The sequence below is a fragment of the Papaver somniferum genome, chromosome 4 (genome assembly GCF_003573695.1).
Source record: "Papaver somniferum cultivar HN1 chromosome 4, ASM357369v1, whole genome shotgun sequence".
Taxonomy (NCBI): Eukaryota; Viridiplantae; Streptophyta; class Magnoliopsida; order Ranunculales; family Papaveraceae; genus Papaver; species Papaver somniferum.
Window position 1 is genome coordinate 93173592 of NC_039361.1, and position 19503 is coordinate 93193094.

Below are 19503 nucleotides of genomic sequence, written 5' to 3' on the forward strand. Positions count from 1 at the left end.
ATGTTGAAGCAAAAATCTCGCAACAAATGGATCTTGGAGGGTTCTAGCAATACTTCATATTTCCATAGTACTATTAATACTCGTAGAAGTGTCAATACAATTTCGGAGTTGGTGACAAATGATGGGTCCCTTATCATTGATCCGGACCAATTAAGAGACCATGTTGTTTCTTATTATGAGAGTAAATTTAATGGAGTAGATACGCAGATTGAGGATAGTTTGTTTGAGTATGAACATAATTCTATTTCTCTTGAGGAAAGACATATGTTGGATTCTATTCCTTCTTTGGAGGAAATTAAGGTAGCGGTGTTTGATTTGGGTGCGGATAGTGCTCCAGGTCCGGATGGTTTCTCGGGGTGTTTTTATAGACATTGTTGGGATTTAATTCATCAAGACCTAGTTAAGGATATTATTTTTTGCTGGAACAACAAAACTATTCCTAATGTGGCTAATTCTAGTCTCATTCTTTTGCTTGCTAAGGTAAGAGGTGCGGATAGCCTGAAGAAATATAGACCAATTGGTCTAAGTAATTTTTTCTTCAAAATTTTTACCAAAATTTTAACAACCAGACTTGGAAAAGTCTTAGATAATTTGGTTTCGGAGGAACAAGTGGCTTTTATGAAGGGGAGAAATATTCATGAAAATATTAGTTTGGCGTCTGAATTGGTTAATGAGCTGCACATTAAAAGAAAGGATGGCAACTTAGGTCTCAAACTTGACATTTCTCAAACTTTTGATACAGTAAGTTGGCCTTTTATCTTGGAGGTGTTTCATAGATATGGTTTCTCAGAGGATTGGTGTACTTGGATTCACAATATTCTGAAGTCTGCCAGGATTTCTATTCTTCTTAATGGGAGTCCGGAGGGTTTTTTCAAGATTAATAGAGGTCTGCGTCAAGTGGATCCGCTTTCTCCTCTTATCTTTGTTTTGATAGAGGATGTTCTAAGTAGGAACATTACTAAACTATTTCAAAACAAGAGTATGACTCATATGGTGAAGCGTAATGGTATTGCTCCAACTCATTTATTTTTTGCTGATGATATTATGATCTTTTGCAAGGGTAATATGAAGAGTCTAACAAACTTAGTCAAGCTGCTGGGTGATTATCAACAAGCTTCTGGTTAACGAGTTTGCAGGGAGAAGAGTAAAATTTATTTTGGAGGTGGGTCTTTGAATAGGAGGCAGTCTATTGTAGACTTCTTAGGCATGGGTGTGACTTATTTCCCGGATAGATATTTGGGGGTTAAGGTGATGCCTGGAGTGGTGCAGTATAGCCATATTAGTAACGTGGTGGATAAACTTAAGGACCGGCTTTCGGTTTACAAAGGTAAGATGCTTTCCTTTCAGGATCGTGTGGTTCTTGTTAAAACTGTCCTTTCAAGTTATGCGATTCATAACATGGCTGTGTATAAATGGCCTGTTAAATTTGTTAAACAATGTGAACGTGTGATTCGTAATTTCCTTTGGTCGGGAGATTCAAACTTGGCTAGAGCTTTTGTGGTTGGTTATGACAAGATCTGCAGTCCGTTGCGGGAAGGGGGTCTTGGGCTTACTAGCCTAAGCAACATGAACAAGGCTCTGATTTTTTTTTTTTAAGTCAAGAAAATATATTGATAAAAAAGATATTTACAAGATAGGTGAAAGAGAAAACGGATCAGAGAAACCCCTAAAAAACTCCTAAAACCTATTTAAAACGATAATAAATTACATTTGGAAACTCAATAGAACTTAAAAAAACTGGTCGACCTTCAAAGTGAAAACCAACCCCGTCCTCTAGTAAACAACCACGCTTTGCCATTGTATCAGCTGCAAAATTTGCCTCTCTAAAAGAATGTTCAAAACGAATTGAACCATATAAACCTTTAACTTCCATCCATCTTTGCCTAGCAAACCAAGGAACGTTATCTTCTTCCAAAGCCTTCAACACACTTGTAGAATCTGATCTAATAACAATGCAAGCATATCCCCACTGAACTGCCCACTCCATATCCACAATAATACCATACAATTCAGCCAAATAATTAGAAGTAACTCCCAAACCAATACACATTGCACCTACCACTTCACAATGTGCATTCCTTGCAACAACACCAGCTCCCGCCACCCCAGGATTACCTCTTGAGGCGCCATCCGTGCACAAAAGCAATTCATTATCATTAGGTGGAAACCAAAAACACTCCTTGGGATCAATAAACTTCACCTTTCTATGCCGAACCCTAAAAAACTCCAGAATTCTCAAGTCATCCATAGAATTATGCATATAACTCTTCATACGAACTGAATAATCTTGCATCAAACTAAAAACACGTTTTTGAAATAAAGACCAGCAAGGGTTCTTCTTTTCATACACTTTTTTGTTCCTAGTGAACCATAATTCTGAACGCACAACCAAATTCACTACCAACCACAAATCCTTAACAATACCACTATGTTTTTTGCCTTTTGGTAAGAAGTAATGATATCATAATTAGGTTTAATTTTGAAAATACCTTCAATCCACTCCCAAGCTTGACGCGCAAAATTACAGCTCCAAAGAATATGTTGGAGAGACTCCTCCTCAATCTGACACACACTACATTTAGATGCAAGTTGAATTTTAAATCTGCTACGTACCTTATCAAGAGTAGCACACGCACCACGAATAAACTTCCAGTTCTGAGCCGCCAATGAAGGATGCACCACCCTCTTCCATAACAACCCCGCCTCCTTCAAAATAGGATATTTCTTCCTAATCAATTCCCTAGCTGACTTGACAGAAAATTTACCTTGTAAATCAGGCATCCAAAAACGCCTATCCACTCCCATATGAATTTTTGGTAAATCCTGTTGCACCACACCAGCACTTAAAAGGAGTTGCGAATGAACTCCATGAATCTGCCAATCACCTTGCACAATAATATCACAAACACGAGCTGATCTGTCTAAATCCATGCGATTTAAAACACTAGCTAAGGTTGTATTTCCATACCATATATCAAAGAATAAAGAAGTATCCCTACCGTCACCAATAAAACACTTCGTGTTGTCCACCATCTCCTTATGAACCCAACGAAGACCAGGAAGAATAGAAGATTTCACCCCTGCCATCTTAATACGACCATCCCTACAAGTGAATTTGGCTTCCAAAAACCTCGCCCACCTCTTACGAGAAGATTTTATAGCCCACCACAATTTCATCAGCAAAGCTTTATTCATAGTCCTTAGGCTAGTGATCCCAAGACCACCTTCCTTTAAAGGACTACAAATCTTATCAAAACCAACTACAAAAGCTCTAGAAAGATTAGAATCACCCGACCACAGAAAATTACGAATCACACGCTCACATTGAGAGTGAATTTTACCGGCCATTTGTACACAGCCATGTTATGAATAGAATAACTCGAAAGAACATTCTTAACAAGCACAACCCTATATTGAAAAGATAACATCTTACCTTTCAGAACCGAAAGTTGATCCCTCAACTTATCAACAACGTTGCTGATGTGACTATACTTAACCATCCCCGGCATCACCTTAACTCCCAAATATCTATCAGGAAAGTTAGAAATTGCCATACCTAAGAAAGTTGCAATGGTCTGGCGCCTACTCAAAGTCCCACCACCGAAGTAGATCTTGCTCTTCTCCCTACAAACCCTCTGACCAGAAGCTTGTTGGTAATTCTCCAAAAGTTTCACCAGATTCTTCACACTCTTCATATTTCCCTTGCAAAAAATCATAATATCATCAGCAAAAAATAAATGAGTAGGAGCAATACCCTTACGTTTTACCATATAAGACATATCCTTATTCTGAAAGAGTTTAGTGATGTTGCGGCTAAGCACATCCTCAATCAAAAAAAAAAGAGGAGATAGAGGATCCCCCTGCCGTAAACCCCTATTAATCTTGAAATAACCCTCCGGACTACCATTAAGAAGAATAGAAATACGCGCCGAATCCAGAATTTTCCAAATCCAAGAGCACCAATCTTCAGAAAAACCATACCTTCTAAAAACCTCAAGAACAAAAGACCAGCTCACCGTATCAAAAGCCTGAGAGATATCAAGCTTCAAACCCAAATTACCATCCTTCCTTTTGATGTGCAATTCATTCACCATCTCAGAAGCTAAACTAATATTCTCATGGATATTCCTTCCCTTCATGAAAGCCACTTGCTCTTCAGACACCAACTTTCCCAACACCCTACCAAGCCTAGTAGCCAAGATTTTAGTAAAAATCTTAAAAAAGAAATTACTTAAACCAATCGGCCTAAAGTTCTTCAACCTAGCAGCTCCCCTAACCTTTGCAAGCAAAAGAATAAGACTAGAATTAACCCCATTAGGAACGGTTTTAGAAGACCAGCAATAAGTAACCGCTAAAATCAGATCCTTTGAATAATCTCCCAACAATGTCTATAAAAACACCCCGAGAAACCATCTGGACCTGGCGCACTATCAGCTCCCAAATCAAAAACCGCCTGTTTAATCTCATCACAAGTAGGAATAGCATCCAACATATGCGACTCTTCCACAGTAATAAATCATGATCATAATCAAAAAGAGTTTCACTTACCTGACCATCCTCACCATTGAATTTAGCCTGATAGTAAGAAACCACATGAGCACTAAGATGAACCGGATCAGTAATAGTACTCCCATCTTCAGCAACAAGCTCCGAGATTGTATTAGCACTTCTACGAATTTTAATAGAGTTGTGAAAGAAAGAAGTGTTACTAGAACCCTCCAACAACCACTGATTTCTAGATTTTTGCTTTAACATTATATGCTGCTGCCTTTGAATATCTTGAACCTCAACAAGAGCATCCTTCATATTATTAAGTTTTGAAACATCAAACGGATCTTCATCAGAATTTCTACTAGCTACCTCAAACTTAAGCGTTGCTTGCTTTAGTCTAGCATTGACATTACCAAAAACCATTTGATTCCATAACTTAATTGCCTCCTTCAACCGCTTCAATTTGAAAGGAAAGATAAAACCATGATTACCATACCGGCGCCATCCAAGATAACTCCACCATCTTCAAAAAATCCGGATGAGAAAACCACATCTTCTGTATACGAAAAGGAGCACGTCTAGGCCTAGGATCACAAAAAGGAAAACCAATAAGAGTCGAATGGTCAGAAACTTCCCTAGGAAGAGCTTTACACCGCCAATTCGAAAACTTAGACAGCCAAGGTTCATTAATAATAGCACGATCCAACTTACTAATAATTCTACCAACACCAGTCTGACCATTGGTCCAAGTAAACTTAGACCCCAACGAATCTGCTTCAAACAAGTTATTATCCTCCATCCAATCAGAAAACTCATTAATACAAGAGAGACGAGTCCTACCCCCTTTCTTTTCATCTTGACGAAGAACACAATTGAAATCACCCATAACCAACCAAGGAGTAGTTACGTCAACCGCTTCAAGTTGACTCCAAAGCCTCCTACGAAAAACTTGAATATAACTAGCATGAACAAAAGAGATAAGAACCCCCTCAGTTTTAACCGTAATGGCTGTCTAGACATATTAATCACCACCGGCTCCTCAATACAATCATCCCAAAGAATCCACAAATTACCCAAAGAACTAGAAGTAGAATTATGAATTACCTTTTTATTATAACCAGCCAAATTTAACCTTATCATTACATTGTCAGTGCAACGAATCTTAGGCTCAGCAATACAAAGTACTACCGGTTTGTATTCATGCACCAATTTACGTAACTTACTACCCGCTTCCACCTTCGCCACCCCATTAATACCAATATAGAACTCTCATCAGGAAACACTCTTTTTATTATGAATAGCTTGTGGAATCTGCTAGGAATCCTACTTTGTAAAACAGGAGAGACACCCTTCCTAACTCGGCCCAAAGCATTCACTTCAGAATCCGAATCTGATTTGGAATCATTAAAACGTTGTTGAGAAGAACTAAGTGTAATCAAAACCCGGCTTGGTTTTCTACTTTTCTTTGGCATATCCACTGGTATTTCCGCCCACTTAACACCCTTAACACCTGATGAAGCTTTCTCAGGCGTCAACTCTTCATCCGAACTACCTCCAGAAGTGTTTTCTGCCGCATCCGAACCCCCTCCAGAAAAGTGTTCAACATCATCATTATCCACACCCAACTCATCATTCAAAACATTGAACTTATTAGGAGAAACCACGATAGAAGTTTCAGCAACAGCTCTGTAGCTTGAGATATCCTCAATATTATCAACCACCATGTCCTGCAAAGACTTATTACCAGCCTCAACCGGCTTAAAAGAAGAACTCGCCTCATTCATGTCACTAGAGTGATTAGTTCTTGCCAATTCACCACTCTTAGTTGACTTATATGAGGTTGCAATTTCAACCATTGACAACCCAATAACCGAACTCTTTTGCAATGCTAACGCCTTCTTAGCCTTCTCAAAAGCTTTAGACGCTGCATGAAGATTGGATTCAGTATTCGCTAAATCATTCTCTAGCTGAAGAGTTTGCTCCAAACCACCAGCACTCTCCACTAAACCAGCTTCAACCACCCCATTCACCATAGCTCCACCGTGCCCTACAGCAAGAGCATCATCCACATTACCACCAGCACCGTTAACAACATCATGAACCACAATAGCACCATCGTTTACACCACCTACAACAGCGCCAACACCTACAGTAACAGCGTTTACACCACCTACAGCAGCGCCAACACCTACAGCAACAGCGTTTGTACCACCAGCAACAGCCACGGTTGCGTCAGCTCCATCACCCTTACGGTTTCTCCTATTACGCACATTCTGCCACTCCCCTTTCGCATCAGCCTTAGAAGTTTTCTCATCATTCTTTGATTGTCTTCTACATTCAACATCATTGTGACCAATTATGCAGCACTTCATACAGAATTTAGGTGATTTTGGGATATCCAAGTATTGCCAAAACGTTCTCCCCCCAGCTGTAATCTTAATTCTACTTGGAATGTGTTTTGCAAAATCCACATCTACCAAAACTGAAGCAAAGTTTCCATACTCCAGATTTAGAGTTCTTTGATCAACCACAATAGGAGTCCCTAAAACTTTTCCCATAGATAACAAGTTCTTCTCAGTCCATAGTTCTGCATGTAAACTAGGAAAGTGAACCCATACGTTTGCATGGGAAGTTTTTTGACGATCAGGATCAAAACCTGGGTACCAATCCATTAACTTGAGTTCATGCTGTTGAACAAACCACTTTGTACGTCTAATTCTCTCCTTAGTTTCCTCATCTTGTAGCATAATAACAAAGAAACCTTTTCCCATAGTCATAAACCTAACAGAATTAGGATTAATCTTCCATTGAGATATTAAAAGAGTTTTTACCTCAAAGAACTTCAGCCCCGTGAAGTTTAGTCGTGCAATGAAACTGTGTTGAAAGGGTTTACAACCCTCTTCATAGTAATCCGCGGGTATAACAAGGGATGGTTCTCCATCAATCAGAGTAGGATTAGGTAAACTAGTAATATCAATTCCTGTTGGTTTTAGGGTTTGTTTTCCCCTTACCTTGTCCGCAAAGGATTGGTGTTGCTGAATCCGTGATGAACTAGGATTATTTTCTACCATATTGAATCCGTTATGAAGTTGTGGTGGAGTATTAAAGCTTCTACGAAGAAATGGGCTAGATTTCTGGAATCGAAATTCACTTGTAGAGATGGTCGGCTGAAGTTGGCTGGAGTTAAATCTTCAATCTTCCTGGGATTCGTTGGGTGCACACTGAAGTTATGCGCAATACTAAATCTTTAATTGGTGACGGTAGAGCAACTTCTCTATTTTATGATGTATGGTATGGGTCTGAATCTTTGGCAGATGTTTTGCAACAACCTGACCTTGACAGAAATGCCAGGGTGAGTGATATCATTGTGCAGGATCAATGGAGGCTGGAAGGAGTTCATATGCACGACCTTGTCAGTGCTGGGGTGAATCTGGAGAGCTTTCCAAGGAGGCACACATGCAGTGATAGGAAGATATGGATGCCGGACCTTAAAGTTGTTTTCTCTGTTAAGTCTGCAAGGGATCTGGTGAGGATGCGGTATCCGGTGCTGGAGGAAGCAAATCTTTTATGGAAGAGTGTTGTGCACCCTTCTTTGGCGGCGCAAAATTGGAAGTTTGTCAGGGGAGCTTGTGCAACTTTGGATAAAGTTAAGAGAAGGTTCAAGATAGCTCTTCCGTCGAGATGCAGTGTGTGTCAGATTGCGGAGGAGTCTTTGGATCATGTGCTTTGGAGCTGTAGTGCGGCGAATCGGGCTTGGCAATGGCTGGCAAGTATTTTCCATATTAGTTCTCATTATAACTTGCTTACTGCTAACAAGGGAGCGAAAGGGTGTAGTAGAATGATTAAAGACCTATGGTTAGTCTCAATTTTGGTGCTGCGATCGGAGCTGTGGTTCCAAAGGAATAAGATGGTCTATGAACAGAAGAATCCTTGCTGGACCTTCTTCAAAAAACGTGTTTTTAACTTCATTCATGAATACTCGGCTAGAATGACAGGATGTATGTTCAATAAGATAGAAGATCTTGAGATTCTGAATTTTTTCAGAGTTAAATGTCGTAGGGTGAAGATGTTAGAGCCTGTTGAGTGTTTTTGGCAACCTCCTAGGCACAATCAGCTTTTGCTATGCTGCGATGGTGCCTCTAGAGGCAATCCAGGGGTGGCGGGTGCTCGTGTGGTCGCAAGAAATTCTGCTTGTGAAGTGGTTGGGGCGATGTGTGTTGGTCTTGGAGTTATTTCCAATTATTTGGCTGAGTTATATAGCATTCTGATTGGTTTAGAATGGGAAGTTCAATGGGGATACCGGGATGTTCTAGTGCGGACTAATTCATCAAGTGTCATAATATCTTTGGAAGGGGATTCTATTCCATGGTTTCACCTATCTTGAATCAAATAGAAAGACAAAGCCAACACAAAAATAAAGAGTTCATAAAAATGTTGACTTTTTTATACGTTAACTCAAAAAAGTGTACACACTTCGTTATAAGTCTGAAATTAATTTCTGAAATTAAATTGTAAACTAGATAAACTCATCTTTAACAGAAAAAGTTTGAAAAATGTATTGTAATCACAAATAATATGTTCTAAGGCACTACGTCTAGTAAAAATTGCATTTTTATGTACATTGATTCAAGAAAATATGAAGGTAGGCAAATTTCACATTAGAAGAAGGATGAAAGACCATGCAAACTAATCCAAATCCTAATAAATTTCATCTATCTTGAATCAAATAGAAAGACAAAGCCAACATAAAAATGTTAAAATTTATATACGTTAACTCAAAAAAGTCTACACACTTTGTTATAAGTCAGAAATTCATTTCTGAGACTAAATTGTAAATTAGATAAACTCATCTTTAACAGAAAAAGTTTGAAAAATGTATTGTAATTACAATTAATATGTTCAAAGGCAATACGTCTAGTAAAAATTGCATTTCTATGTATATTGATTCAAGAAAATATGAAGGAAGTCAAATTTCACAATATAAGAAGGATGAAAGACCATCCAGAACTAATCCAAATTCTAACAAAATTCATCTATTTGAATCAAATTGAAAGTCAACCCCAAATCAAAAATAAAGAAGTTATAAAAATGTTGAATTTTTTATACGTTAACTCAAAAAAGTCTACACTCTTCGTTGTAAGTCGGAAGTTGATTTCTGAGACTAAATTGTAAACCAGATAAACTCATCTTTAACAAAAAAAAGTTTGAAAAATGTATTGTAATCACAAATAATATGTTCTAAGGCATTACGTCTAGTAAAAATTGCATTTCTATGTACGTTGATTAAAGAAAATATGAAGGTAGGCTAATTTCACAATAGAAGAAAATTCAAGGACCATGCAAACTAATCCAAATCCTGACAAATTTCATCTATCATGAATCAAATAGAAAGAGAAAGCCAACACAAAAAGAAAGAGTTCATAAAATGTTAAATTTTATATACGTTAACTCAAAAAAGTCTAAACACTTCGTTATAAGTCGGAAATTCATTTCTGAGACTAATCTGTAAACTAGATAAACTCCTCTTTAAAAGAAAAAGTTTGAAAAGAAGGCTGAAAGACCAAGCAGAATCAATCTAATTCCTAACAAATTTCACCTATCTTGAATCAAATTGAAAGACAAAGCCAACACAAAAATAAAGAGTTCATAAAAAAGTTGACTTTTTTATACGTTAACTCAAAAAAGTGTACACACTTCGTTATACGTCTGAAATTAATTTCTGAAATTAAATTGTGAACTAGATAAACTCATCTTTAACAGAAAAATGTTTGAAAAATGTATTGTAATCACAAATAATATGTTCTAAGGCACTACGTCTAGTAAAATTGCATTTTTATGTACATTGATTTAAGAAAATATGAAGGTAGGCAAATTTCACATTAGAAGAAGGATGAAAGACCATGCAAACTAATCCAAATCCTAATAAATTTCATCTATCTTGAATCAAATAGAAAGACAAAGCCAACATAAAAATGTTAAAATTTATATACGTTAACTCAAAAAAGTCTACACACTTTGTTATAAGTCAGAAATTCATTTCTGAGACTAAATTGTAAATTAGATAAACTCATCTTTAACAGAAAAAGTTTGAAAAATGTATTGTAATTACAATTAATATGTTCAAAGGCAATACGTCTAGTAAAAATTGCATTTCTATGTATATTGATTCAAGAAAATATGAAGGAAGTCAAATTTCACAATATAAGAAGGATGAAAGACCATCCAGAACTAATCCAAATTCTAACAAAATTCATCTATTTGAATCAAATTGAAATACAACCCCAAATCAAAAATAAAGAAGTCATAAAAATGTTGAATTTTTTATACGTTAACTCAAAAAAGTCTACACTCTTCGTTGTAAGTCGGAAGTTGATTTCTGAGACTAAATTGTAAACCAGATAAACTCATCTTTAACAAAAAAAAGTTTGAAAAATGTATTGTAATCACAAATAATATGTTCTAAGGCATTACGTCTAGTAAAAATTGCATTTCTATGTACGATGATTAAAGAAAATATGAAGGTAGGCTAATTTCACAATAGAAGAAAATTCAAGGACCATGCAAACTAATCCGAATCCTGACAAATTTCATTTATCATGAATCAAATAGAAAGAGAAAGCCAACACAAAAATAAAGAGTTCATAAAAATGTTAAATTTTATATACGTTAACTCAAAAAAGTCTAAACACTTCGTTATAAGTCGGAAATTCATTTCTGAGACTAATCTGTAAACTAGATAAACTCCTCTTTAACAGAAAAAGTTTGAAAAGAAGGATGAAAGACCAAGCAGAATCAATCTAATTCCTAACAAATTTCACCTATCTTGAATCAAATTGAAAGACAAAGCCAACACAAAAATAAAGAGTTCATCAAAATGTTGAATTTCTTATACGTTAACTCAAAAAAGTTTACGCACATTGTTATTAATATAAAATTGATTTTTGAAACTAAATTGTAAACTAGATAAACTTATCTTTAACAGAAAAAGTTTGAAAAATGTATTGTAATCACAAATAATATGTTCTAAGGCATTACGTCTAGTAAAAATTGCATTTCTATGTATGTTGATTCAAGAAAATATGAAGGTAGGCAAATTTCACAATAGAAGAAGGATGAAAGAACATGCAAACTAATTCAAATCCTAACAAATTTCATCTTTCTTGAATCAAATAGAAAGACAAAGCAAACACAAAAAGAAAGAGTTCATAAGAATGTTAAATTTTATATACGTTAACTCAAAAAAGTCTACACACTTCGTTATAAGTCAGAAATTCATTTCTGAGACTAATCTGTAAACTAGATAAACTCATCTTTAACAGAAAAATCTTGAAAAGAAGGATGAAAGACCAAGCAGAATGAATCTAATTCCTAACAAATTTCACCTATCTTGAATCAAATAGAAAGACAAAGCCAACACAAAAATAAAGAGTTCATATAATGTTGACTTTTTTATACGTTAACTTAAAAAAGTGTACACACTTCGTTATAAGTCTGAAATTAATTTCTGAAATTAAATTGTAAACTAGATAAACTCATCTTTAATAGAAAAAGTTTGAAAAATGTATTGTAATCACAAATAATATGTTCTAAGGCATTACGTCCAGTAAAAATTGCATTTTTATGTACGTTGATTCAAGAAAATATGAAGGTAGGCAAATTTCACATTAGAAGAAGGATGAAAGACCATGCAAACTAATCCAAATCCTAATAAATTTCATCTATCTTGAATGAAATAGAAAGACAAAGCCAACACAAAAAGAAAGAGTTCCTAAAATTGTTAAATTTTAGATACGTTAACTCAAAAAAGTCTACACACTTCGTTATAAGTTGGAAATTCATTTCTGAGACTAATCTGTAAACTAGATAAACTCATCTTTAACAGAAAAATCTTGAAAAGAAGGATGAAAGACCAAGCAGAATGAATCTAATTCCTAACAAATTTCACCTATCTGGAATCAAATAGAAAGACAAAGCCAACACAAAAATAAAGAGTTCATAAGAATGTTGAATTATTTATATATTAACTCAAAAAAGTGTACACACTTCGTTATAAGTCTGAAATTGATTTCTGAAACTAAATTGTAAACTAGATAAACTCATCTTTAACTGAAAAAGTTTGAAAAATATATTGTAATCACAAATAATATGTTTTAAGGCATTGCGTCTAGTAAAAATTGCATTTCTATGTACGTTGGTTCAAGAAAATATTAAGGACGTCAAATTTCACAATAGAAGAAGGATGAAAGACCATGCAGAACTAATCCAAATCCTAACAAATTTCATCTATCTCGTATCAAATGGAAAGACAAAGCTAACACAAAAAGAAAGAGTTCATAAAAATGTTGAATATTATATACGTTAACTCAAAAAAGTCTACACTCTTCGTTATAAGTCGGAAATTGATTTCTGAGACTAAATTGTAAACTAGGTAAACTCAAATTTATCAGAAAAAGCTTGAAAAGAAGGATGAAAGACCAAGCAGAATTAATCTAATTCCTAACAAATTTCACCTATCTTGAATCAAATAGAAAGACAAAGCCAACACAAAAATAAAGAGTTCATAAAAATGTTGACTTTTTTATACGTTAACTCAAAAAAGTGTACACACTTCGTTATACGTCTGAAATTAATTTCTGAAATTAAATTGTGAACTAGATAAACTCATCTTTAACAGAAAAATGTTTGAAAAATGTATTGTAATCACAAATAATATGTTCTAAGGCACTACGTCTAGTAAAATTGCATTTTTATGTACATTGATTTAAGAAAATATGAAGGTAGGCAAATTTCACATTAGAAGAAGGATGAAAGACCATGCAAACTAATCCAAATCCTAATAAATTTCATCTATCTTGAATCAAATAGAAAGACAAAGCCAACATAAAAATGTTAAAATTTATATACGTTAACTCAAAAAAGTCTACACACTTTGTTATAAGTCAGAAATTCATTTCTGAGACTAAATTGTAAATTAGATAAACTCATCTTTAACAGAAAAAGTTTGAAAAATGTATTGTAATTACAATTAATATGTTCAAAGGCAATACGTCTAGTAAAAATTGCATTTCTATGTATATTGATTCAAGAAAATATGAAGGAAGTCAAATTTCACAATATAAGAAGGATGAAAGACCATCCAGAACTAATCCAAATTCTAACAAAATTCATCTATAAAGAAGGATGAAAGACCAGCCAGAACTAATCAAAATTCTAACAAATTTCATCTATTTGAATCAAATTAAAAGACAAAGCCAATACAAAAATAAAGAGTTCATAAAAATGTTGAATTTTTTATACGTTAACTCAAAAAAGTCTACAAACTTCGTTATAAGTCGGAAATAGATTTCTCAGACTAAATTGTAAACTAGATAAACTCATCTTTAATAGAAAAATTTTGAAAAGTGTATTTTAATCACAAATTATATGTTCCAAGGAATTACGTCTAGTAAAAATTGCATTTCTATGTACGTTGATTCAATAAAATATGAAGGAAGTCAAATTTCACAATAGAAGAAGGATGAAAGACCATGCAGAACTAATCCAAATCCTAACAAATTACATCTATATAGAATCAAATAGAAAGACAAAGCCAACACAAAAAGAAAGAATTCATAAAATGTTGAATTTTATATACGTTAACTCAAAAAAGTCTACAAACTTCGGTATAAGTCGGAAATTGATTTCTGAGACTAAATTGTAAACTAGATAAACTCACCTTTAACAGAAAAAGCTTGAAAAGAAGGATGAAAGACCAAGCAGAAGCAATCTAATTCCTACCAAATTTCACCTATCTTGAATCAAATAGAAAGACAAAGACAACACAAAAATAAAGAGTTCATAAAAATGTTGACTTTTTTATACGTTAACTCAAAAAAGTGTACACACTTCGTTATAAGTCTGAAATTAATTTCTGAAATTAAATTGTAAACTAGATAAACTCATCTTTAACAGAAAAAGTTTGAAAAATGTATTGTAATCACAAATAATATGTTCTAAGGCACTACGTCTAGTAAAAATTGCATTTTTATGTACATTGATTCAAGAAAATATGAAGGTAGGCAAATTTCACATTAGAAGAAGGATGAAAGACCATGCAAACTAATCCAAATCCTAATAAATTTCATCTATCTTGAATCAAATAGAAAGACAAAGCCAACATAAAAATGTTAAAATTTATATACGTTAACTCAAAAAAGTCTACACACTTTGTTATAAGTCAGAAATTCATTTCTGAGACTAAATTGTAAATTAGATAAACTCATCTTTAACAGAAAAAGTTTGAAAAATGTATTGTAATTACAATTAATATGTTCAAAGGCAATACGTCTAGTAAAAATTGCATTTCTATGTATATTGATTCAAGAAAATATGAAGGAAGTCAAATTTCACAATATAAGAAGGATGAAAGACCATCCAGAACTAATCCAAATTCTAACAAAATTCATCTATCATGAATCAAATAGAAAGAGAAAACCAACACAAAAATAAAGAGTTCATAAAAATGTTAAATTTTATATACGTTAACTCAAAAAAGTCTAAACACTTCGTTATAAGTCGGAAATTCATTTCTGAGACTAATCTGTAAACTAGATAAACTCCTCTTTAACAGAAAAAGTTTGAAAAGAAGGATGAAAGACCAAGCAGAATCAATCTAATTCCTAACAAATTTCACCTATCTTGAATCAAATTGAAAGACAAAGCCAACACAAAAATAAAGAGTTCATCAAAATGTTGAATTTCTTATACGTTAACTCAAAAAAGTTTACGCACATTGTTATTAGTATGAATTTGATTTCTGAAACTAAATTGTAAACTAGATAAACTTATCTTTAACAGAAAAAGTTTGAAAAATGTATTGTAATCACAAATAATATGTTCAAAGGCAATACGTCTAGTAAAAATTGCATTTCTATGTATATTGATTCAAGAAAATATGAAGGAAGTCAAATTTCACAATATAAGAAGGATGAAAGACCATCCAGAACTAATCCAAATTCTAACAAAATTTATCTATTTGAATCAAATTCAAGACAACCCCAAATCAAAAATAAAGAAGTCATAAAAATGTTGAATTTTTTATACGTTAACTCAAAAAAGTCTACACTCTTCGTTGTAAATCGGAAGTTGATTTCTGAGACTAAATTGTAAACCAGATAAACTCATCTTTAACAAAAAAAAGTTTGAAAAATGTATTGTAATCACAAATAATATGTTCTAAGGCATTACGTCTAGTAAAAATTGCATTTCTATGTACGTTGATTAAAGAAAATATGAAGGTAGGCTAATTTCACAATAGAAGAAAATTCAAGGACCATGCAAACTAATCCAAATCCTGACAAATTTCATCTATCATGAATCAAATAGAAAGAGAAAGCCAACACAAAAAGAAAGAGTTCATAAAAATGTTAAATTTTATATACGTTAACTCAAAAAAGTCTAAACACTTCGTTATAAGTCGGAAATTCATTTCTGAGACTAATCTGTAAACTAGATAAACTCCTCTTTAACAGAAAAAGTTTGAAAAGAAGGATGAAAGACCAAGCAGAATCAATCTAATTCCTAACAAATTTCACCTATCTTGAATCAAATTGAAAGACAAAGCCAACACAAAAATAAAGAGTTCATCAAAATGTTGAATTTCTTATACGTTAACTCAAAAAAGTGTACACACTTCGTTATAAGTCTGAAATTAATTTCTGAAATTAAATTGTAAACTAGATAAACTCATCTTTAATAGAAAAAGTTTGAAAAATGTATTGTAATCACAAATAATATGTTCTAAGGCATTACGTCCAGTAAAAATTGCATTTTTATGTACGTTGATTCAAGAAAATATGAAGGTAGGCAAATTTCACATTAGAAGAAGGATGAAAGACCATGCAAACTAATCCAAATCCTAATAAATTTCATCTATCTTGAATGAAATAGAAAGACAAAGCCAACACAAAAAGAAAGAGTTCCTAAAATTGTTAAATTTTAGATACGTTAACTCAAAAAAGTCTACACACTTCGTTATAAGTTGGAAATTCATTTCTGAGACTAATCTGTAAACTAGATAAACTCATCTTTAACAGAAAAATCTTGAAAAGAAGGATGAAAGACCAAGCAGAATGAATCTAATTCCTAACAAATTTCACCTATCTGGAATCAAATAGAAAGACAAAGCCAACACAAAAATAAAGAGTTCATAAGAATGTTGAATTATTTATATATTAACTCAAAAAAGTGTACACACTTCGTTATAAGTCTGAAATTGATTTCTGAAACTAAATTGTAAACTAGATAAACTCATCTTTAACTGAAAAAGTTTGAAAAATATATTGTAATCACAAATAATATGTTTTAAGGCATTGCGTCTAGTAAAAATTGCATTTCTATGTACGTTGGTTCAAGAAAATATTAAGGACGTCAAATTTCACAATAGAAGAAGGATGAAAGACCATGCAGAACTAATCCAAATCCTAACAAATTTCATCTATCTCGTATCAAATGGAAAGACAAAGCTAACACAAAAAGAAAGAGTTCATAAAAATGTTGAATATTATATACGTTAACTCAAAAAAGTCTACACTCTTCGTTATAAGTCGGAAATTGATTTCTGAGACTAAATTGTAAACTAGGTAAACTCAAATTTATCAGAAAAAGCTTGAAAAGAAGGATGAAAGACCAAGCAGAATTAATCTAATTCCTAACAAATTTCACCTATCTTGAATCAAATAGAAAGACAAAGCCAACACAAAAATAAAGAGTTCATAAAAATGTTGACTTTTTTATACGTTAACTCAAAAAAGTGTACACACTTCGTTATACGTCTGAAATTAATTTCTGAAATTAAATTGTGAACTAGATAAACTCATCTTTAACAGAAAAATGTTTGAAAAATGTATTGTAATCACAAATAATATGTTCTAAGGCACTACGTCTAGTAAAAATTGCATTTTTATGTACATTGATTTAAGAAAATATGAAGGTAGGCAAATTTCACATTAGAAGAAGGATGAAAGACCATGCAAACTAATTCAAATCCTAATAAATTTCATCTATCTTGAATCAAATAGAAAGACAAAGCCAACATAAAAATGTTAAAATTTATATACGTTAACTCAAAAAAGTCTACACACTTTGTTATAAGTCAGAAATTCATTTCTGAGACTAAATTGTAAATTAGATAAACTCATCTTTAACAGAAAAAGTTTGAAAAATGTATTGTAATTACAATTAATATGTTCAAAGGCAATACGTCTAGTAAAAATTGCATTTCTATGTATATTGATTCAAGAAAATATGAAGGAAGTCAAATTTCACAATATAAGAAGGATGAAAGACCATCCAGAACTAATCCAAATTCTAACAAAATTTATCTATTTGAATCAAATTCAAGACAACCCCAAATCAAAAATAAAGAAGTCATAAAAATGTTGAATTTTTTATACGTTAACTCAAAAAAGTCTACACTCTTCGTTGTAAATCGGAAGTTGATTTCTGAGACTAAATTGTAAACCAGATAAACTCATCTTTAACAAAAAAAAGTTTGAAAAATGTATTGTAATCACAAATAATATGTTCTAAGGCATTACGTCTAGTAAAAATTGCATTTCTATGTACGTTGATTAAAGAAAATATGAAGGTAGGCTAATTTCACAATAGAAGAAAATTCAAGGACCATGCAAACTAATCCAAATCCTGACAAATTTCATCTATCATGAATCAAATAGAAAGAGAAAGCCAACACAAAAAGAAAGAGTTCATAAAAATGTTAAATTTTATATACGTTAACTCAAAAAAGTCTAAACACTTCGTTATAAGTCGGAAATTCATTTCTGAGACTAATCTGTAAACTAGATAAACTCCTCTTTAACAGAAAAAGTTTGAAAAGAAGGATGAAAGACCAAGCAGAATCAATCTAATTCCTAACAAATTTCACCTATCTTGAATCAAATTGAAAGACAAAGCCAACACAAAAATAAAGAGTTCATCAAAATGTTGAATTTCTTATACGTTAACTCAAAAAAGTTTACGCACATTGTTATTAGTATGAAATTGATTTTGGAAACTAAATTGTAAACTAGATAAACTTATCTTTAAAAGAAAAAGTTTGAAAAATGTATTGTAATCACAAATAATATGTTCTAAGGCATTACGTCAAGTAAAAATTGCATTTCTATGTATGTTGATTCAAGAAAATATGAAGGTAGGCAAATTTCACAATAGAAGAAGGATGAAAGACCATGCAAACTAATTCAAATCCTAACAAATTTCATCTTTCCTGAATCAAATAGAAAGACAAAGCAAACACAAAAAGAAAGAGTTCATAAGAATGTTAAATTTTATATACGTTAACTCAAAGAAGTCTACACACTTCGTTATAAGTCAGAAATTCATTTCTGAGACTAATCTGTAAACTAGATAAACTCATCTTTAACAGAAAAAGTTTTTATAGAAGGATGAAAGACCAAGCAGAATTAATCTAATTCCTAAAAAATTTCACCTATCTTGAATCAAATAGAAAGACAAAGCCAACACAAAAATAAAGAGTTCATAAGAATGTTGAATTTTTTATACATTAACTCAAAAAAGTGTACACACTTCGTTATAAGTCTGAAATTGATTTATGAAACTAAATTGTAAACTAGATAAACTCATCTTTAACTGAAAAAGTTTGAAAAATATATTGTAATCACAAATAATATGTTATAAGGCATTAGGTCTAGTAAAAATTGCATTTCTATGTACGTTGATTCAAGAAAATATAAAGGAAGTCAAATTTCACAATAGAAGAAGGATGAAAGACAATGCAGAACTAATCAAAATCCTAACAAATTTCATCTATCTTGAATCACATAGAAAGACAAAGCTAACACAAAAAGAAAGAGTTCATAAAAATGTTGAATCTTATATACGTTAACTCAAAAAAGTCTACACTCTTCGTTATAAGTTTGAAATTGATTTCTGAGACTAAATTGTAAACTAGATAAACTCAAATTTAACAGAAAAAGTTTGAAAAATGTATTG

General features: G+C 32.8%; 1 protein-coding gene across 1 annotated transcript; it reads left to right on the forward strand.

The window, feature by feature from the left end:
• The first annotated feature begins 7720 nt into the window (after positions 1-7720).
• LOC113272817 lies at positions 7721-8875 on the forward strand. The gene has a single exon (XM_026522615.1). The coding sequence runs from the start codon at positions 7721-7723 to the stop codon at positions 8873-8875; it is 1155 nt and encodes a 384-aa protein (XP_026378400.1).
• Positions 8876-19503: the final 10628 nt, after the last annotated feature.

Coding starts and splice junctions, on each gene's coding strand:
- LOC113272817 (XM_026522615.1), top strand. CDS start 7,721: ATGCGCAATACTAAATCTTTAATTGGTGACGGTAGAGCAACTTCTCTA.